General features: G+C 40.8%; 1 protein-coding gene across 2 annotated transcripts; it reads left to right on the forward strand.

The window, feature by feature from the left end:
• The first annotated feature begins 1,787 nt into the window (after positions 1-1,787).
• Positions 1,788-23,135, forward strand: rfx1b (regulatory factor X, 1b (influences HLA class II expression)). Of its 2 annotated transcripts, none has more exons than XM_066660810.1 (18): positions 1,788-1,965; positions 7,374-7,732; positions 9,964-10,067; positions 10,215-10,292; positions 11,225-11,289; positions 11,383-11,740; positions 12,522-12,703; positions 13,078-13,197; positions 13,310-13,431; positions 13,608-13,726; positions 14,078-14,187; positions 15,068-15,219; positions 15,388-15,485; positions 16,131-16,280; positions 16,951-17,159; positions 17,338-17,491; positions 17,933-17,978; positions 18,676-23,135. In XM_066660810.1, exons 2-18 carry the CDS (start codon positions 7,393-7,395, stop codon positions 18,813-18,815), a joined length of 2,547 nt encoding a protein of 848 aa, XP_066516907.1. In that variant the 5' UTR covers positions 1,788-1,965; positions 7,374-7,392; the 3' UTR covers positions 18,816-23,135. The 2 variants fall into 2 exon arrangements, with proteins under 2 accessions (XP_066516907.1, XP_066516908.1); XM_066660811.1 differs by having other exon boundaries at positions 10,218-10,292.
• The last annotated feature ends 211 nt before the right edge of the window (positions 23,136-23,346 follow it).

The following is a 23,346-nucleotide window of genomic DNA, read 5'->3' on the forward strand; positions in this document are numbered from 1 at the left end:
ACGAAGAGACCCGGCTCTGGGCAATGCGCCAAACACAGCCCCAGAAACACTCACAACAGAGTGTTCTTGTCCTATTTCCTATTATTTATTTATATGAATCTTTGTAAATGACCCCGTCCAGCTTCTCTGGGCCATAACTCTGTATTTGAGACTCTGAGATCTTTCTTGAGTTACTGAACCTCAACACGCCCATTGATGAAGCCACGCTTCGCTCTGAAGAACCTACTCTTCTTTGGTTTCAGGTTGGAACTAATTTGTCTGGTTCGCAAACCAGTTTATGTCAGTGGAAACACAGTGAACTGTTTCAAATTTAGTTCACAAACTGGAACCGATCCTGTTCCTCGTTGGTGGAAAAGTGCAATATGAAATATGGCTGAACTAACACCAGAGGATTAAATAATGTTCCTACTCGTGCATTCAAGTTTCAAGCCAGTCAGTCATTATAAGAAAAAAATGCCTTTTCTAAGCCAGCCGACCACAACAAACCTTATTTCTACAGCTTTCAGGATTTGTTGACTTCATTGATCTCTCTGTCCACACAACCTTTTCTGTGCCATTGACTGCCACTTAACCACCACACCGCCAAAGAAAGCATAACAGATCCACCCTTTTGCTTTAGTTAGTAAGTTGTTCTTTATAAGAAACAAAGCACATTAATGAACTGGACCCAGTTCCCAAAATCATCTTAACAGGAAGAGAGAGAGAGTGTTCAGTGTGATGCTATTGCTACCACTTAAGAATCTTCTTTGTTTTAAGATGCCCAGCTGTGGCTTGTAATTCTCACTTACTTACAAACTTACGCATGTTTAGTAAATGGGTAAGGCACTATTTACTGCATCATTGTTTATTGAAATGATATTCTGTTGATAAGTTTATTTCAAAATGCTAAGGATTTTTTTTTGGCAATGGCCTCTATGTTGATGTTTAGTCACCTCAGTATTTCCTTGCCTACTAAATATTTTTGCATGTCTTTTGCAGTGATGTGAGAGCATAGTTTTGCAGCTTTCTCTGAGACTTTTTTTTAGCCTTCTAGCTCTCACCTTGACTTCGGGGTGGTATACCACAAAGCAGGATTACTCAGTTAGCCAGTGAGTTTAAAAAAAAAAAAAAACATAATATTTTTAACCTAAAATAAAAGCTTCAAAATCAATGTGATACTCCACTGACCTGTAATAGCTAGATTAGAGCCTATGTCGTTGCTACTCATGGCTCAGCACTGCAAAAACTTCACTACTTTTTGAGGAGGGTAGGAAACCAGCCCCTCTCCACTGATTTCTGTAAAAATGAACTACACTAGGGTTAGCCCCAGAAGCAAAAACCTAGTGTTCCTTTAACAATTTTTAACCTAAGCTGAAACTATCTGACTAACTTAGAAAACCCTGCTTTGTGGTAGGCCTGTGGCCCCCGGTTCTTACTTCTACTTTTGAAGTTAGTTCCTAACAGAAGTTTTTTTTTTAATAATATAAATACGTGGAGCAGAGTTTGTTCACAGTGTAATATAAAGTCCTGTCTATATATTTTCTCCCGCCTCTTGCACATAATTTAAACGTGTTTTAGAATAATAAAGTCACATAACGAGGCGTCAATATGAATGTGAGTGAACGTCTCAGACCCTGTCGGTTGGGCAAGCGAGGGGAGTGTACTTCTTACGTAATAATAAGAGTGGGTGATTGACAGGCACCGTTGACCAATAAACACACGACTTGCAGACACCAGCCAATCGTCGAAATAGAAGCTGCTGAGGCGGGCCATTCATTGCGGAGGCGGAGGCGGGATTAGGCCGGGTGGGTAGCAACAGTTGCCCCGGTGAGGACGAGGCGCCATAGTCACGGTAGTCCTGGCGACAAGAACCAAGCAACGGGAATCAACAACAACAACAACTGGATATTTTAAAAAGAGAGAAAAACAACAACCGAAGCGACGACACCGAGACTAACCGACACGAGGCAGCGCGTGAGGCGACGGGTACGGGCTTTATTCTTGTTTAGACTCTCGCGAGCGCGAGGTGGGGAAAGTGGGAAAGTCTCGCGCACCGTAACGCTCGCCTCCCCCCAGCAGCGGCACGGCTTTTTAAAGCGCGAGCTCACCGGGGAAACTGGAGTCGCGCGCTGCGCCGCGCTGACGGGTGTCGGTTGTTATGACGATCCGCGCGAGAGTGGTACAAAATGGCGGGTGTTGTAACACGAGAGAGAGAGAGAGAGGGGGAGAGAGAGACAGACTAAGCAACAAGTTAAAGTCCAGCACTCTCTCTCTCTAACTTACTCACTTTCTCTTACTCTCGCAATCCCACATTCTCTCAACTTTCTCACCCTCTTTCCCTCAAACTCACTCTATAATTCTCTCACTCTCATTATCGCTTTCTCTCATGTCTGTCATATTCTCACTCTCCCTCTTGCACTCACATTCTCTGTCACACTTTCTCTCACTCTTGTAATCATTCTCAATTTCTCTCATTCTTGCGCACTCTCTCACTCACAATCTTTCTCAATCTCTCACATTTTCACTCTTTTCTCTTACACTTAAACATTCTCACCCTCACTCACTCTGTCTTTCTCATTTCTTTTTTCTCTTCTTTTTGTTAAACTAGTGGTGTGTTTATTCAGAGCTGTCTGAGAGCTGCTTTATTCCTTCCCTCAGGCTGAACTAGGACTGAATGTGCTTTCTTTTGGATTCGTGGAACATGTCTTTAATTATAGATTTAATGAAGGTGAAATATAGTTATCTGTAAGTTATATTTAAGTTTGTGGACTTGACAAGGTAGTAAATCTGGGCAGTAAGTCAATGTATACCTCACAGATAACTTTAGTACAGTCAGTAGTGCTTTATGTTGGTATATGTTTATTATTCCCTGCAATTATCACCTGACACTTATCCATAACTAATTATCAGCCTTAAAAATACAGTAATATATTGAGTCAGTGTGTGTATACAGCATGTTTGTTTGGGCTAATATGTATATTTTTGTATGTGTTTTCACTGACACAGTGCCAGGTTAAATGTGTGAAAACACATTCCTTATATGTCAACAATGTTTTACTGATTTTGCATCAAAAGAGTCACAGCTCTGTAATTTTTCAAAGGTAATTTACCGATATTAACCTCCACACATTGCTGAAACAGTTAAAAGATATATTATCATCTGTTTTGAAGATCAGTATTTAAAAGTCTGGTAAAGCAGTTGGCATGGGTGAATAAGACTCATGACCCTGTGTTTCCACTGCTGACCATTGAGCAGAACACAAAGAGGCCCTTAAGGTCTGCTTTTAGGACCTCTAAAAAAATGTAACCTTGATGTTAAAGTTTTGTTCATGTGTCTCGCTTTTGCTTCCCAGCTTCAGTTTGTAAAATAAGCACAGTTGCAGTTGTGCTGGTGAAAGGCCACATGCTGCCAGATCAGCGCTGTCAGTGAGGGAGTGGGTGTGGGTGTGGTTTTCTTGAAAAGGGAGCATGGCTTGGTCTTGATTGACACAGTGTTCCTCCAGTTACATTTCAGTATCAGTGCTGTGTAGAGAAGATAGCTGCTGGTGGCTGGGTTTATTTAGTTTTGTGTGATTTCTTACAGGGTTTGTATAGCACAAAGCAAGATTTCCCAGTTAGCTGGATAACTTAAGCTCAAAGTTGCGGATTGTCCAGTTGAAATGTCTCTCAACAGGCTTTTATCTTAGTTATCTTTTATAGAGTTCTTCTCTGTTTCTGCATAAACCTGGTGTTTGTAAATAGAGTCATTCAGAGCGGTTTGTTGTGAAGTGCTTCGTTCAAGAGAAGCTTACTGAGTTAGATTTTTTTCACAGTGATGACAGTAGGAACCAGGGGTCACTGCATGTATGGCACTAATATAAAGTAAATAATGCTTTATTTACAACGAAACCAGTGCTTCTACATGTCTCTATGATTTTGTGCACAATGTTGTTTACTTACTGGTAAATCTAAGGAGTTTTAATAGTTATTTCTTGAGAATTCTTTGTCTTACAAGCCCTCGACAAGGTGATTTAGGGTAAACCTTATCCTACCATTATTCATAAGGCTTTTTTGTACAAACATCACATTCATTCATTATCTGTAACCCTTATCCAGTTCAGGGTCAAGGTGGGTCCGGAGCCTACTCGGAATCACTGGATGCAAGGTGGGAACACACCCTGGAGGGGGCACCAGTCCTTCACAGGGCGACACACACTCACACATTCACTCACATGCTCACACCTACGGACACTTCTGAGTCGCCATTCCACCTACCAACGTGTGTTTTTGGACCATGGGAGAAAACCGGAGCACCCGGGGGAAACCCACACAGACACAGGGAGAACACACCTAACTCCTCACAGTCACCTGGAGCGAGCCTCACCAAAATTATAATTTTTATATATATATAGAACAGAACATTTCATATTAAGCCACTCTGAATTATTTTGTTCAGGTTTTGATTGTTTAATTGCAAATAAATTCTGAAATATGGTTGGAATTCCCCTTTAACAGACCGCTTAGATAGAGCTACATATTGTCAAAGATGTCACTTATCTCCCTATTCACTGACATACAGATGTTTTCCAGAGAGCCAATCAGCTGTGAAATCCAGTCACAAGAATTCCATCACAAGACTGGGCAAGTAAACACAGCCTGTTTGCAACTAATTGAACGTTAAAAGGGGTGTATTGTAAAACCAGTTGGACGAGCTTCACACAGTGTAGCGTCCTAACGTCTGATTTGTGAGGCTAGTGTTTTTATACATATGCTGTATACATATACTTAAAGAGAGAAAGGCTCTTATTTTCTGACTTTAAACTCATGTACAGATCTGCTTCTACTCCACTCTGCAGAGAATTAAAGCCATAGTGAATGAGAAGAAGCACATTTAGCCAGTTTCTCCACTTTACTCAAAATGTAGGTCATTTGTATAGGCATGTTTGGTGTCTTAAGTTGCCCTCTTTAGCCCTTAAGCTACCAAGGGCATGAAGATAACAAGTAATGAGAGTTATTTACCCAACCACTTAGCGTTATGCTAACTCCATGCCTAAGTGTCAAGTGAGTTTAGTAATTGTAACTCTTTGTATTGTTGTTGGAAGGAGAGAGAGCCTCGTTGCTGGGTTACGTTCTTTTAAAAGCTAAGAAAGATTTGCTCTGTGAAGTTACTGCTTTACTCATACATGTTTGTAAACTGACGGTGGAAGTGCTGAACTTTGGCAGAAAACAAAGTTAAATATGAACACCTAGCCACCACAGAATGCATCCTCTCTCTCACACCAGTCGTATATTTATGAAGCATCAACATACAGGGTGTGTTCCTGCCTTGTGTTCCAGGTGGGCTTCGGACACACCATGACCCTGAACTGGATAAGCACTTACAGACAATGAATGAATGAATAGTCCTAAATATATTACAATTAAACGTTGAATACGTCAAATTATTTGAAAGAATTGAATGTACATTTAAAAAATATTCATACGTTTCCTATAAAAGCCGCATTTTTATTACAGCAGTAAACTCACTGGCAAATAAAAAAAAAAAAAATTATTTGGCATCACTTCACCATTGTCAGTTTCAGTGTCAAGTTTCCCCTTTATACTTCCACTCTATCTCCATCTCTATTTCTCTCTCTCTCTCTCTCTCTCTCTCTCTCTCTCTCACTGTACTCAGATATTGTTGAAAGTCCTTCAAAGAGGAAGTAACTTCCCATGCATTTCAGTGAAACACAAAAGCCTTATTTCCGCCTTCACAGTCTCTTGCGCTCAAACACACACACACACACACACACACACACACACACATACATACATACATGCACACACTCTGTGTGTGGCCTTGTTCTCTACCTGAAACTGAGAGCAAACATAACACTGTCTGGTGTATTGACCGTTTTTCCTATAAGCCACACAACTTCCTGTTGCTGCATGGACAAACATTAGTGTCCTCATCTGTGGGACTGAAATGGTGAAGCCTTATCCTGGTTCTGCCTTCTGTTTAGACTTCTATCATCAAATGTCTTTTGAATTGCCTAATTTGACAGGAAGAGGCTTTTTGTCTTAGACATAAGCCAACTACACTCTGGCGTTGTTGTGTGACTTTTAGGGGCCATTTTCAAACCAAGCTACGACACAAAAAGACCAATAGGAAACACTGGATATGTCCTCCTGATGAGTACTTGACCAAGCACAAATGCTAATGACAATTGCATAATATCTTGGTCAAATCCTCGCTCTTGGTAGTCACTAAACTGGCACTCCCAGCTGAATATAACTTTGAATCTCTGAGGATTAAAGAGGTAAAGTCTCATTGTTGTCAGTGCCATGTCTGGGGTTTTTCACCTTGCCCTGGCTTTTAACCCTGCTTCAGTTATGATTATAGACAGTGTTGAAGTGTTTATCTATTACCAAATACTAATTCTCTTAAACTGAAATAGGATTACTTATAATTTCCTGAGAAATACACAAGATCATAAGAAACAATGAGTTTCAATGAGTATGGAAACAGTTGTTAAACCCACTGTCTACTCATATTTCATACTTTTCTTCTGACCTCTGTGTTTTATGGTACTTGTGCTCTGAAGTGGCGCACATTATTTTTCTATGGTTTTCTTCTGCTGGATTTTATTGGGTGGGATTAAATTTGACTTGGCATCAGGTCTGCCACAGAACCAATCAGAGTTAGCAATATGTTTACGTCATTCACCTCCATAAAAACACTGCTTTCAGTGCTGTTAGCCTGTAAAGTCCTGCTGGGAGTGGGGGAGTTTCTCAGGGGGCAGCTGTAATGTAACATTTCACACCTCTCCTCTGCAATAAACCTCCTGTCTCAGCTATCGTCCACTGCAGGGGCATCCAAACCCAGGTTGACCGGCATAGCTTCTCATTAGCACCACTTCATTTACTTTGTGATGCCACTGTGAATCATTCTGAGAGGTAATCTGCCCTTGCAGCTCAGAGCAGGAGCAGAGAGGGATTTTTTTGAGCTTTTAAACACAATTACACAGCTTTACTGTGTAAGTAAATATTGAGTATAACATGACGGTAAAATTCCATGACGCATCTTTTAAGTTGAACCCACAACAGTGGCTTTAAATCTTGGGAAACGCATAATTACTTAGAGACATAATTACTTAAAAACATTTAAAATGACCCATACATAAAAGATTTTCAGAAAATATAAGGTACCTTTTGTATAAACTGTAATCTGCCACTATATTAAAGGCTTAGCAAACTAGCATGTGTCCCTCTGTAAGCCGTGGAGATAAAAGAGTGAAGAGCAGGCAGCTGTTTTATTTTCCTAAAGCAGTGCAGTCAGGGGTGTGGGAAGTCTACATTCTTTTTTAGTGTAAGGTAAGGCTGAATGTATTCTGCATCTATTAAACCCTGTCTCATCTTTCCCTTTTTTCATACAGATTTTCATCTGTAGTTGTCATGGCGACATCAGGCTTTGCAGAGGATCTGCAGCCCTCCCAGCCCCAGGGGGGCAGCATTACTGTGGCCAAAGCCAGCCAACAGAAAGCTCCACCCACTGCCACACCGCAGTTCCTCCCTGAGATACAGAGCCCTTCAAGCTCTGTCTCTACCCAGACAGGCCCCACCTCTAGATCTAGTCAAGCCACGCCCCCTGTGAGCCAGAAGAAGGCAGTGTTGGCCACACCTCCACAGGTAACCGTGGCAGCGGTGCCTTATGTTGCCACGGAGATACAGAACCCTGCTTCCCAGTCCAGCAATGGCCAGAGCACACCACAGTACATAGTAGTTACTGTGACAGGTAAGATATAACACACACACACACACACATTAATACACATACACAGTCTCTGAGACACAAGTGTGTGTGTGTATGTGTGTGTGTGTGTGGGTGGCCATGTGGTGTCAACATGCACCCCTCTGTGTATTTTATTTCTGGATTTTCTATTAGAGGAAAGACCTCACAAGTGTCCCATATCTCGTGTTACACACACACACACACACACACACACACACACACACACACATTGAGAATTTTGTGTTTATCACCACCAAATTAGTGAATAATCAAGGAAAATAATATCCATTATATTATTTTAACATGATATTGATAAAGTTTATACTGAGGTCTCGATATTAAAAAATATTAAAACCAACATCATAATGGCAGGTCCTTGGTTAAGTGGTAAGGCTTGTAATGCTCAAACTGGTGTCTGTTTAAGGTCCTTCCCTCACCCCTTCCTTAAGTAATAAGAGCCAATCAGCTCGCTGGAATAAACACGCTAACACTAAACAATGCACAGAAACCTCTTACAGTGTTTATTTGTTTCAAGACTGAAGACTTAAGTCAAATAAACCCCTTAAATAAGTGTACAGACCCAATAAACCCCTATGAGCAACACCATAACATCACTAATAATTGTTCAACATTTTACTGCCTTCTCAATACATTCACACATTTTATTGATGCCAATTTTGGGGGAAAATGACCATAAAGTTTATATGAAGTGTCAGTGGCGTCGGGCCGAAGATCTCTAGAAGCTAAAGTAAAAGAATGAACATACCATGAGCTTTAAATAATTGTTGCTGATCTAACTAAGGTTTTACAAACTGACCTTAGGCAAATTTTATTAACAAAAACAAAATGACAGAAGTGGAACTGATATAAGTGAAGGTGTATCTGTGTCTTTTTTGATTAGATTGAGATTTCAGCAGTGATTTCATACAAGATTTGGGTTTATATGTCTCTGCCCATTCAAAGAGATTCTGAATTCTGAATTCTGGTCTTGTATCAGTGGGAATAACCTCTGAGGGATGTTGCTAAATGGCCTCGGAACATCACCATGTGCCCAGTGTGAGGATATGGACAGTAGTCTTTTAACGGGACACGAGGAAAATTATGGAAATGCAACAGGTTGATCATGTGCTAGCAAAAAATTAATCTAACTAGATCTACTTTCTCTATCTCTCTCTCTGTTATCTATTTAATTCTCCCTCCATTCCTCCCCCTCTCTCTATCACTCTCTCAATCTCTCCCTCTCTCTCTTTCCGAGTGCTGTGTTTACTAGAACATGAGAGTGCTTTGCCGTCTGCTGAGATTAGCTGCTCAAGGCTAGCCTTGTCCTGCTCGGTATAAGAGGAGAGAGAAGAGAGAGAGATGCTCCATCCATCACTCCCTCTCTCCTTCTTTCTCAATCCCTGTCTATTATCCTTCTGCTTTCCCCTCTGTGTAGAAAAGTCATGTTCTACAGTAGCTGCTTGTACACGCTGGAGCCAGTCTACCGTGAGTCAGCGGAGTCGCTAATTCATATTCTTCAGAGAAAAGAGAAAAGTTTGGTTATTATTGGTTTTAAATTACATTAATGTGATTTATTAGATTTATTTTGATAGTTAAAAACATAAAAACTAAGTAAATAATGTTTTCATTCTAAAATACTGTGTAAAGCTCCCTGTAATGTACTTATTAAAAAAAAAACATAAATATACAAATATATATTAAATATATATATTAAATATTCATGTTTATGTAACTTTTATTAAATACCATATTGTGGAATATATTCAAAGGTTTTGACATCAGTAACCGATAAATATGGCACAGTGGCTCATAATTAGCATGCTGTCATTAACATAATGCTAAGTGATCTCCATACAGTTTAATTCATTCACATTAGCATTTGGGACTAAGCTCTTTTTTTCTGTGGTTTTTTTTCTGGGTCTCACTCTTGAGTCATGTGTTTTCCGGAGTGCTGGTTTTTTTTCTCTCTCTCTCTTTTCTTTTATGTTTCTCTCAGTTCCTATTTTCCTCTTCCTGACGCACGCACACATGCACACACACACACACACACACACACACACACACACACATATATATATATATATATATATATATATATATATATATATATATATATATATATGTACATTTATATGCATATGCATATCTCTTTCCCCTCTGGTTAACCATCCAGATGTATTAAGCAAGTAGTGTTAAATCTCTCTCTCTCTCTCTTGCTCTTTCTGCCTTTGTAGAAGGGTCTCTCCATTCTAGTGATTCCGTGTCAGACTCCAGTCCACCTCCTGCGGTTCAGACAGGTGTGCCTACGCAGGTAGTGCAGCAGGTGCAGACTGTACAGGTAATGGACAAACACAAACACACACACTCATACATAAGCTAGTTGCAGACTCTTCTGAGCATCCTGTTTGGTTACCAAAGCTGCAGGGCATGGTTTTTCAGTGTGAGTAAACTGTGTGTTGGTGCTGTTTTTTCTGTTTTCTGCCAGCAGAGGTCAGTGGTACAGACCGCAGCAAAGACTCAGAGCGCTCAGCTGGGGGTCAGCAACTTACACATTGCTCCTGAGGTCAGTACAACCAACTATTAACCAATTATATTGCCTCATGATTAATCACAAAATGCTGAAGACTAGATATCCGTGACCCAAAAATGTGTGTCATTTAAAAAACTAAGTCACATTTGATAAAACCCTGTGTCGATCAGAATCCCAGGTTTTCAGCACCAATGCTCTTGACCCTTGGGCATTGTGTTTCTCTGCCTCTTAATTAGTGGCTACGTTAGCAGTCAGGGTTTTCTTATTTTTTTAGTGTGAGGGGATTTCCATTAGGCCTGTCTTAACTTATTACACCATCAACTTATTGTACAATATATGGACATTTCCTCAGAATTTTAGCTGACCTCAGTATGACTCAGTGTTTACTGGCCTGTTTGTTTACGTAACATAGCTAATATTTTAGTCAGTTGTTCTGTTCTGCTCTCTGCTTTTCTCTGGTCTGGTTATGTTTGAAAATAGTGGTTTTATTTTATATATGTTTTATTTATTTAGTATATTTAAACATTTTTTTATAATCCAGTTCCAGTGTTAGAATATTCTTAATAACTTAGTTTTTGCTAAAAGTTAAATGCTCTTTAAAAGGGGTTTAATTGCATTATTATGTTTTCATTATATGAGTGGCATAAATAATATTGGTTATCGCTGTTATGTCTGGGACAATATATTGACAAGAAAAAAGGCTATTTTGATACTCTTTGTATCGGTTGTGGTGGCACAAATTTGCAAAATGCTGCTGGGGTTTGTCGAGAAAACACTTTTGTATAAAGAATAATTGTTTGACAGAATCATTATTATAAGCCGACAAACCATTTATACTGTCAAACTGAAGAGGTTGAGGAATATAGTTCTGTGCAGAACAATGCATAATGTGTGTGTGTGTGTGTGTGTGTGTGTGTGTGTGTGTGTGTGTGTGTGTGTGTGTGTGTGTGTGTGTGTGTGTGTAGATCTCTCATGTATATTCCACCCAGGGTCAATATGTGGATGGAGATGACAACTACAACACAGCAATGTGAGACACACATTTAAGTCTTGCTTCATAATATTTCTTTAATTTCTTTTGATATAGCAATCAGGATAAATCTCTCTCTCTCTCTCATTTCAGTCGTTCCAGTACTTACCCATACACAGACTCCTCCCTCTATACCCAGGCCACACCCTCTGCCACGTACTACGAAGCCACGCCCACGTCCGTCTCACAGGTCTCTACCCCCATGACGTCCCAGCCGGTCTCAGTGACCACAGGCGCGGGCAGTGGGACGTCACCCATGTTCTCCGGAGGTGGTACGGGAATAACCGTGGTGTCAGGAGGAGGCTCCTCCTCCTCCTCTTCTGCTGGTGGGGGTGGGGCAGTGGGCGGGGCCAGTGGAGGAGCAGGGAGTTATGTGGTTCAGGGCGGATTTGTCCTGGGAACAGGGAGCCAGAATTACTCCCACAACACCCCACGCGCCTCTCCTGCTACTGTGAGTACTGTGTGGAGTTAGTTCAGCATTAGTTTACATGAATGTACACACCCATCAGCCATAACATTATGACCATAAAGCCTGCACTTCCCCTACCGTTTATGCATGTACTTTACCGTGTGTATGTATAGTGCTTATTTTCTGAGGACATTAGGGCTGGACAATAATTCAATATCAATATATATTGCAATTTAAAATGTATCAATAACAATGATGTGATTTTTAAACACTTTCAGTATTACAATAAATATTATTTACAGCATCTGTCACTGACTGACGGTCATTACAGGGATTTGTCAGTTCACTGTGCTTGATTTAAAATATAGTTTAAAAATATTAGTACTGACAAAGCCTGGAGGTTTATGTTTGATGGTGATGTCATGTTTCTTGTTTGTTCTTGTAAGTTTTTCAAAAGTGGGTTTTATGCTTTTCATATTGATATTGGAATTATATTGTAAGATATGTATTGTGATATCAATTTTGGACATATCGTCCAGCCCTAGAATACATGCGCAATCAGTGCAACAAACAAACACAGGATACACGAGGCAGCCATGATGTGTCTGTGAGCATGTAGTTAACAGCTAGTATTTCTACCCTAACACACCCAGTGAAGCTGAGAGAGTGGACTGAATGTAGAAACAAGCAGGTGGTCGTAATGTTTTGGCTGACTAGTGTCATCCATCTTGAGGGTAACCTATAAATTAGAAGTAGTTAGATTATAAGATAAATAAATAATAAAATGTAAAAGATAATGAAGCTCTGTGTCTGTGTCTCTCAGCTGCAGTGGTTGTGTGATAATTATGAAACAGCTGAAGGTGTGAGTCTTCCTCGCTGCACTCTGTACTGTCACTACCTGCTGCACTGTCAGGAGGCCAAGCTGGAGCCGGTTAATGCAGCGTCCTTCGGCAAACTCATCAGATCCGTCTTCATGGGCTTACGCACCAGGCGCCTGGGGACCAGGTAAACACACACACACACACACACATTTTGATGATGGAAATGATTCCGTTTCCTAGACAAGTGAGTGAAGTCATGGTCAAACTGGTGTTGATGCTCAGAACCTACGCTGTCAAAAAAACAGACGGTGGCAAGTGTCACATTAAACAGAGTCTACGTTAACAAAATTTTTGATTCTTTGTTAACAGAACTTTCTTTTTGGCTGATTATTAGGTTTGGATGGTGTAGTACAGTGTATCCAGACTACTTTTAATATTCAGATAAGTCTAATGCTGTGTTATCATGTTACTAGTAAATAATCAATAGGAAGTGTGTGTATGAATTCGTTTCTCTTTGATTAAACTGGCTACTGTGTTTATAAAGTGTGTGTGTTTCAGGGGGAACTCAAAGTACCACTACTATGGTCTTCGGATCAAGAGCAGCTCCCCCCTGCACAAACTGATGGAGGACCAACAGCACCTGGCCATGAGACAGCAGCCATTCTCTCATAAACAGAGGTAGGTGTGTGTGTGTGATATTGAATCAGTGAAATATGAGTTTTTATCATATTTTGTGCATTTTTAACAGGTTGTCTGCTTCAGTTTGATTGATGGATTCTCTTGTTTTCAGGATAAAACCAGTGCAGAAGGTCGAAGGAATGACCAATGGTATGGCCATGGGGGTGGGATCAGGACAGGGGTCTGGGCTGGTTGACATCAGCTCCCAAGTTAACCATTATCAGCAGTTTTTAGGTAAATACACACACAACAGCTTGAACAAATTAAAACAGAAATATGCAAACCAGAGTAGAAGTGTGGAGGAAATGTGAGATGTGTTTGTAATTCTGAACAGAGCTGTTGATGATTCTGTTAAAAAGGAGGGAGATGTATTTGGTACATTTTTAATAATAACTGGTCAAACCTCTCAGATGCCTCCCGTACTTTGCCGGAGTTTCCGGAGATTGATCTGCAGGAGAAGCCTCTTCCAGACGGGATTCATCCGGAGCACATCCGAGCATTTCAGCAGCTCTACAGAGAGCACTGCGAGGTAGAACCATGCCCTGTGTGTGTGTGTGGTAACTGCCTATGCATCTCCTGTGTACTGTGTGTTTGTGTGTACATCTATGTACTGGGCATAACTCCTTATTTATTTACTTAAAATATTCAAAACATAATTGAAATACATAATAGACATTTCTGTATTTATTTATTATATATACTGTAAGTATTTATTTTGTCTGTTCTTTTGACTATTTTTTTCTCTCATGCAGTTGCATTATCTTAAGGCTAATGTCCTCAGAAATTACTTGGGGAATTAATTAGTTGCACTTCTTGGCTGAATTTGACAGAAGACTAATTACAAATGTGAACAGAACTGTGTAATCTGTATGTATTGCAGGCCATAGTGGATGTGATGCTGAATCTGCAGTTTACTCTGGTAGAGACTCTTTGGAAGACTTTCTGGAGGTTTAGTGAGGGACCAACCAATGACATGGACACACATGACCTGTGAGTGCATCATGTTCATTCATTCATTCATTCATTCGTTGTCTGTGACCCTTAACCCTTATTGGGGTGGGTCCGGAGTCTACCTGGAATCACTGGGCACAAGGCAGGAACACACCCTGGAGGTGGTGCCAGTCCTTCACAGGGCGACACACACTCACACATTCACTCACACCTATGGACACTTTTGAGTCGCCAATCCACCTACCAACGTGTTTTTGGAGCGTGGGAGGAAACCAGAGTACCCGGAGGAAACCTACGCAGACACAGGGAGAACACACCACACTCCTCACAGACAGTCACCCGGAGGAAACCCACGCAGACACAGGGAGAACACACCACACTCCTCACAGACAGTCACCCGGAGGAAACCCACGCAGACACAGGAAGAACACACCACACTCCTCACAGACAGTCACCCGGAGGAAACCCACGCAGACACAGGAAGAACACACCACACTCCTCACAGACAGTCACGCGGAGCGGGACTCAAGCCCACAACCTCCAGGAGCTTTATTCACTCTGCTGTCACAGTTGTTTTGTTTAGTTAGTTAGCATACACATGCATGAAGAGATTATAAACCTTAACGCCCTCTACATTTCCTGTAGTGTATTAAAGTCTGTCAGAAGGACTGTGAAGATCAGATGAACAGATTCTGAACATATCATATGAAATAACACTATGGAGCACTTTAAAAACAAAAAAAAAACCTTGAGTGCAGTGGCAGATTTCTGTTATCATAATGTTTTCATATATTCATTGTTAACTAAATGAATGTTTTCTTGTCTATAACACACTGCTAATTCTTGCAGCCTTACAACACACACACACACACACACACACACACCCCACTTGATACCTTCCCTCTGGTGTGTTTTGCAGTCATAGGGAATCGGACAAGCGCTTGCCAAAGGAGTGTTTGGTGCTGTTGTGTAAATATGAGCCCACTTTGCGCTGGAGCCGCAACTGTGACAATTCTCTGTATCAGACTCTAGTGGAAATCCTTATCCCTGATGTCCTCAGACCAATACCTAGTGAGTTACACAAATTAAAAATCCTTATTTCTGTTGTCTTGTCAGATAGACTCCTTCATGCACACAGGCTTAAACTCTTTGAGTACACAACTCCACACATGCTACAGTGTGTACTCCACAGATTCCTGTACTGAATATGTACAAACAGTGTGTGATGTGTTTTCTCAGGTGCCTTAACCCAAGCCATTCGAAACTGTGCCAAAAGCTTAGAGAACTGGCTCACCAGCGCCATGGTGAACATACCGGAGGAGATGGTCCGCGTCAAGGTCAGACACACACACACACACACACACACACACCACACACATTCTTTGGAACTTAAACAGACACACTTCCTCTTTTGCCTCTTTTATTTTTTCATTCATTGTACAGAAACGTACAGGTCCTAGCTGTCTGAACCAAACCTTACATCTCCATTGTCCATTGGTTGTTACTCATTTAGGGGTATAATTTGAAAACACCACCTACCTTGTAGATTGTTATTAACATTAACAAGTAATAGACCAGTAGAGGTGGGGCAGACTTGCTTTAAGTAAATAAACATAGCATTAAAGTTCCATGAAATGTCTTTTCATGAGGATTTCTTCCCTCTCTTATAAAGATATGAATTCGGAGAGACTCACATACTCCATGTGGTGGTAATATAGTAAATATAGTGTACTGACGGCATAACACCAACTTGTATATGATTAAGAATGAAGTTTTATTAATGTTAATTTCATGAGTGAAGTTATTATGAAATTAATATAGAACCAAACATGATTTTCCTGAATTGGGCACTGAGTATTAGGCAATGTCATCTTCTCTCACACTCACACGCACAAACATACACATACATGTTCTCTGTTTGTGTATCTAGTGACACACAGCCTGCAGCACACACTCAGAAGAATGTGTGTGTGTGTGTGTAGATTGTGTGTGCAGGAGCGTTTGCTCAGACTCTGCGCAGGTACACGTCTCTGAATCACCTGGCTCAGGCTGCCCGAGCTGTGCTGCAGAACTCTGCTCAAATCACACAGATGCTCAATGACCTCAACAGAGTGGATTTCACTAATGTACAGGTAAATAAACACCTACACTCAGAGTCACACAACACTGACATTCTGATGTTCACTGTCAGCTTTTCAGTCATATCGAACTGGTATGGTTGTGGAGAAAGGATGTCGAAACTTAAGTAAAAGCTGCATTGTCAGGTGATTCATTGCTTTACAATCAGTGCTAGTTACTGTGGAAATACACATTCTCACATGTTCATAAGTAACAACACAGGAAGAATGCTTCTCAGCCAATTAGACTGCGTCATTACAACGCAGCTTAAATTCTATTAAAGCTCTATTCGGACGGGATTAGTTTAACCTGTTGGATCTAAGAACAGTTGTGACAGTCTAAAAACTCCAGTAGCTCTGCTGTGTCTGATCCACATTGTGTGACGGCAGTGTGTGAATCAAGTAGCCCCTCCCATCTCTTTTATTTTCACAGCGATTTCTTATCCAGTGCGAATCCACCATAAACATTGTATGTGGTTTCACAGTTGTACGACCCCCAAGTTACAGGGGCTTTTATACACCCTCTTGCTGATATTTGGCAATGAGTGTAGTGACCTTAGGCTCATATGCAGTTTCTCCAGAACCTACCATTCTATTGATCAACAGTGTGAGCATCTTTGTTAAAGTACACCACCTACAGCAACCTGAACTTTCCTGTTTTGTGTGTGTGTGTGTGTGGGTGTAGGAGCAGGCTTCCTGGGTGTGTGCGTGTGAGGAGCGGGTGGTCCAGAGGATTGAGCAGGACTTTAAGACGACCCTGCAGCAGCAGAAGTCTCTGGAGCAGTGGGCTGCCTGGCTGGATGGAGTCGTCTCCCAGGTCCTAAAGCCCTACACTTCCAGCCCGGCATTTCCTAAAGCTGCCAAACATTTCCTGCTCAAGTGGAGCTTCTACAGGTCAGAACAGGCTCAATTAGTCATGGAGGCACAAGTCTGTTTAGTCGTTTAGTCGTGCATACAGAACAACAGAAAAAGTACAGAGTTGAACGATATGCATCAAACTGACCTTTATAGTGGTCTAAATTGCTTGCTCCTACATTTTAACTATCCCCATTTTAACTGTCCCTATCTGTAGTTCGATGGTGATCAGGGACCTGACCCTGCGAAGTGCGGCCAGCTTCGGCTCCTTTCACCTCATCCGTCTGCTATATGATGAGTACATGTATTACCTGGTGGAGCACAGAGTGGCCCTGGCCAAAGGAGAAACACCTATCGCTGTAATGGGAGAGGTACAAGAACAGACACAGATACATGGCCCATGACATACCCTCACACCACACTAAAAACACACCCTACTGCGCATCACATATGAGGGCAGCAAAACCTCAGCACAATGATTAGTGTAATTATTGGTAACTTTTAGATGAAGCATCAAATGCACAGTTTATGCTCTTCAGAACACGTCCCCATCATGTGTGAGTCCATGGTTAAGATAGACTTAGTTCAGAATCTTAAATACATCCAGGCCACTAGGTGTTAGTGTAACAGCTCTTTCATAAACACGAAGAAGAATTGAAGCTATTGACTGCTCCTTTAAGGTGATGTGGGTGGGTGATGGTAAAAATACAGACCTAATATCACAATACATGACATTTTTTCACAGCATACAGGTTTCATAATATTTAGTTGGGAAAATGAGAAATAATTGCTTCTTTTCCCCGTTTCCTCAGTTTTCCAGCATGGGTCGCAATCTGAACTCCTCAGACGTTGAAAAAGGTAATAAACCTCCACTTCTGTTCTCTGACTTTGAGGTACAGGGCTATTTATGAACCTTTAGGAACCCTAAGCGACATCTTACTTGATGTCAGAAAATGTGTATAACAAATACATTTATCTTCTGTTAAATAAAAATAACAACTGCTCAGGTTTTCAGAGGCTAAGTGCTTCAGAATGTGCTACCTGTAGGTTTTCAGTGTAAACGATGAGCAGACTGGATTTCAAATGCACCCTCAAATGTAAATTATCCTTGTCCTTTTAAAAAGAACTGTACCTGAACCCTCCCTTTGATAAGCTGAAATATTTTGCTATAGCCCTAGAATACAAATACAAACAATACACACGTATCCCCACTACTACAGCTTGCAAACTAAGATCAGATCTTAGGCTGTAGTTTACTCTAAATCAGTCCGATACTGACCCATTTTTCTTCTTAAGTCAGAGGAAACGAATAGTGATCCTCCAGTATCTTATTCCTCACCTCTTACGAGTCATGGAAACTTGGGTGCCACCCAACCATGAGTTCTTATGGGGCACCTGTGGTGACTCTGGGTGGTCCTGAGCGATGGCTTACACTACTTAGAGCTAGAAACTGCCCTGCTGCAGTCACACTGAACAAACGAATTATTCATTTAAAATTCATTAAAAACATGAACATGTTTCATATAAACATATTTATATGTGTTTCTTCGTACAGAAGAAGAGGAAGAGGAGGACGATGAGAGCGACGAAGAGCAGATGTGCGTTATGGCCGACTCGACAGCTGTGGGGGACGTATCTCTGGAGCCGCCCGCAAAACTGGCCAGAACAGATCTGTTCAACAGCGCACACAATTAAAACACACACACACATACACCAGACGCATTACATTCAAATGCACATCATTTTATACCCATACCCCACTTACACACACACACACACACACTCACACACACACACACACCACATAGATTGTTTTTTATTTTAATTATATTTTTCAGTTTTCATGTTTAGTGCCATGCAGTCATCTGCCTTATCCTTTACCAAACTACTCTACTGCCTCTATACGATAGTGTAATGTATCGATGTTTAATGCCTTAAATTGATTTCAGTGATAATGCCTTAAATATACACATAGCCCGTTTGTGTGATAGCATTTATACTCTATATTATTCACAGGGAGTGACTGTGTGTGTGTCAGTGTGTGCCTGTTCACATACAGTTCTGTGCAAATGTCAGAGACCGCCCCTTTTTTCTGTCAAAACAGCCATTGAATTCACATTATTTAAACTAAATATATATTCATTTATTCAGTGTTTACTCTGCCCTTTCTTTGCATTTATTTCAGCATTCATTTCTTTTTTATTGAGAGACTTTGCTTTCAGGTTTTTAGAGAAATCTGCAGGGGCATGTTCCACTCCTCAAAGTCCAGCCTAGACGTTCTCGAATCATCCCAGGTATTCTAATCTCAGTAATACACAGGACATAAAACCGTATTCCACACCTCATATGCCCAGTTTTGGAGTTCTAGTGCAGGTTCTCTGCTTTTGTCTATTTCCTTTTCTCATGAATGGTCTCTCTCCAGCTCCACATCCTTTCACACCCACAGTATGGAGGTATCCTCCGCACAGTGGAAGGATGGACACAAAGGGCTTGAGTTCTGATCTGAAGTGAGCCAGAGTGGAGCAGAGGGCCAGTTTTGGTGAGACTCCAGGTCTTGTGCAGTTTTTAGGGGTCCATTATTCTGTTCTGATGGTTTTTTTAATAGTTTGGGAGACTCGAAAAGCCGGAAAGTGGCTGTAGATCGTACAAATAAAGGTTGAGCAAATGATATATTGATATTATATAAGTTGTGAATGCTGATTGAATGATGTTTATTTAATGGCTGCTTTGACAAGAAAATAATTGCACAGTGCTCCATGTTTAAAAGTGAGAACAAGAGACGTATGATGATGATGGGGAGGGAGTTTTAGAAAACAACAAATAATAACAAAAAAAAAATCCACAATCAAAGGAGAAACTTTTTGATGAAACACCCACCTCTCTCTCGTCCTTTCTCTCTCTCTCTCATTCTCTGTCTGTCTCTCTCATATCATTGTGTTTTTCATTGCTTTGCACTGCCTTTGTGTGCTTCATAAATCCTTGTTATTTTTTCACAGTGAAGGGTTAAAGTGGTTTAATTCACACGTTGCCGACGGCCCCTTGTAGCTCTCAAATGTGTTTACCACCTTCAGTCCTGTGCTCTCTCAGATTATCATGCTTTCGCACCACACCGTTTCTGTAGAAAGTTAATTGTTCTACAGAAATGCATCAGTGGGCTGTGAGTATGGCTGGCCTTCATTTGGCGTCCATAGGTCATCTATGATTTTTAATTAAAGTGGCACTTTGTCATGACAAACAGATCAATAGAAAAGCCGTGGCTATCCTGTTATTTTTAATTCCACTGAAAAACATCACTTCTTTATGCTGTAAACGCCTTGTTTGGAGAGACAAGTTTATTCAGACGACGACGATGTTCTTTAATATCAGCACAGATTCCTGAACGACACATTTCTCCACCCTCCAAATCAAAAGTGTGTGGTTGTGTCTTAAAGCAGAAGTGGGTGATAGGTGCTCCAGCACCTCGGCCTGGTCGAGAGATTCCAGATTTAAAATTGCTCGCCCATGAACTGTTGTCTCTGGTCCAGAAGTCTTCCGGGAATATGAGCAGTACCCGACTCGTTTTAGTAATTTGACTCACTGTATTCAGTAAAAAATTTGAATCTTTGGTTCACAGATTCATTCAGGTTCATATCCCATCACCATCATGACTGAAATTCTGGATATTTTTAACCCTACGTTCATCTCAGCAGCCAACTCCAATAAATAATCTGAGAGAGAGGAGGCGACTTTAGATTTGGGACTCTAACACTTACCCCTGACAGCCAAAGTTTCCATGGCAACCATCTGCTAACAGAACCCGCCGTATGTGCAGGTTAATCATGTTTGTGTGACATATGTTGAAATGTGTGAAAGACTTCACGCCGTGTTTGTCAGAGCTCGAATTCAAAAGCCTGATCCCACACAAAGCATCAGAGTTTTGTTCGGGTTTCTTGTTCGTTCGTGTTATTTTGAGCACTTTGATGAAAGAGCTCTGTTGCTTAGCAACGCAGCATCTCTCCACTCTTCATGAAGCCAAAAAACCTCCCCAACATGAATCTAAATTAAACATGGCTGTGTAACAGTGTGCTTTTATTTGCTTTATTTACTTTTCTTTGTGTTGTTTTTTTTTGTGCCAGAAAAGAGATTGCTTTTGCGCTCAGTTTATTGATTGTATTGATTTGTGCCTTTGGAGAGTAACTCTCAATGTGTTGGGATCTTTAAAACATATGAATAAATTAAGAAGTCGTCTCAGTTTTTACGCTATTTATTTTTGCTTTGGCAAACTAGAAAAAGTCAGTAGTGACTTTAGACTCAATATAAGCTATGCAGTGGAAACACAGTTATCCCAGAATTCACTCTTCTTACGCTGTTTTTGATTTATCGGCTCATTTATCCATAGATGTTGTATTTTGTTTTTCATGTTAGGTTCACATTATTCACAAACCAATCACTCTGCATGTGTGTGATGACTAAGAACCACAACATCTCACTTCCGCTAACAGATGCTTTAAACCGACCCCTGATGGGCTGCTTAAACTAGTCCCTGAGATGTAAACAGAGTCATTCAGAGTGTACTGTTAGTCTTCACAGCAGTGGTTATTAGTTCCCTGGGTCTAGAACACAACAACACCATAGTCAATGATGTACCTCAAACTTTCAGAAGGCCTGAAGTGATTGGTCCCACCCTCTCAATCAAAGACCCCACTGGCCTTCTGTTAAGCTCCTGAAGTCCTTAGTAATGGAAGAGCACACTTGAATTTGACTTCCTAGATTCACTTTTAAAAGATGATGTTTCTTCAAGGGTTCTTTTGTAAAGAAAACTGTATAGAGAACCATAAGACGAAATGGGATTAGACTGTAATTGGTCAGTGTGCAGAGTACAGGTACAAAGAACAAATGTGCATGCTAAATGGTTACTTTCATGGCAAAATGGTTCTTCAGACTTGTGGTTCTACATAGTACCATAAAGTGTTCTTCTGTTGTCTTTGGGGCTAAAAAGGGTTCTTTAGTCAACCACATTCTGAAGAACCAATTTCACATCTTGCTCCTTCTGGCTCCCTAAAGACCAAGTTCATGAACTAAAAACCCATTAAGAACCATCTTTTTTTTTTTAAAGAGTGTGCCACAGAGGAAAATAATACTGAACAATTTTCTGACCGTAATCTTAAATTTAAAATCTTAGTTTCGTAATTTCAAACCTTCACAATGAAACGAGAGCATCACTTGACTCCTGATGGTGGAGGTGGTGATGATATTAAATTGAGTCAAACTTCTCTTCAGCAGAGCCTTTCACATCAAACCAAACTGAATGACTGTTTAACTCAATCATGCAGAGACTTTAAAAACCAGCAGAATCCCCTTTAAAAAAGCCCTGAGCCATATCCATGCACACGTCATCACAATCCACCGCCACTGCCAGTGCTCCTGATAATCAGCACCAAACACGTTCCTCTCTGTTTGACTCCTTCACCAAAACTAGCCAGCAGAAACCTTTATCAAAGTCCTACAGTGTTTCTCTCGCAAACCTGTTTCTAATGGCAGCTGTGATAGCGGTTAGCAGCTATTCCCTTGTGGCTTAATTTCTGTCAGTGGCCAATCAGAGTGCTCCATTCTACAGCAGTGGCAAAAAAATGTATTGACTGTTTTCTAGAGCAGTATTAATGTTGACTTTAGACTGTACTGCCGTTCGCTGTTCTGATCTAAACCTAGTCTGGTGTGGATTTGTAAATGCTGTATTTCTAAATGACTTGGTGACTCTGATGTCCTTTAAGGGGTTAACCCGAACCGTGCCACTTCTGTTGACAGTGACTTTGTTAGAAATGTATGGTTTTAATGATATACTGTTTCTACCGTTCCAGCCTTATTTGTCCCTGTGGGTTTCCGTGTGGGAGACGTCGGTGTTTAGCTTTGACTGTACCACAGATTGTGATTAAAGGGGAAAGAATTTTCCTTAAAAACCTTTGTGCTGTTTTTCTTCAGCAGTCTTTTATGGTGTCTGTCATTTGGGAATTGAATTAAATTCTAATAAAAAGCGTGTGTCGTCTTTGACTTTGCAGTTAAACTTGTCTCAGCATTGAACACTGCAAACATTGTCTACACAACACACAGCTCAGGGCCAAAATAGAAACTCTTCATGGTCCACTTCTCAAAGTCCCACAGCAGTGTCTGCAAATTGTGACAGGAATCACACACTAAAGACTACAAACTTTGTAAATAAACTATTTGAGAGTAGAGTATTTTATAGTAA

The sequence above is a fragment of the Hoplias malabaricus genome, chromosome 2, assembly GCF_029633855.1.
Source record: "Hoplias malabaricus isolate fHopMal1 chromosome 2, fHopMal1.hap1, whole genome shotgun sequence".
In the NCBI taxonomy this organism is placed as follows: domain Eukaryota; kingdom Metazoa; phylum Chordata; class Actinopteri; order Characiformes; family Erythrinidae; genus Hoplias; species Hoplias malabaricus.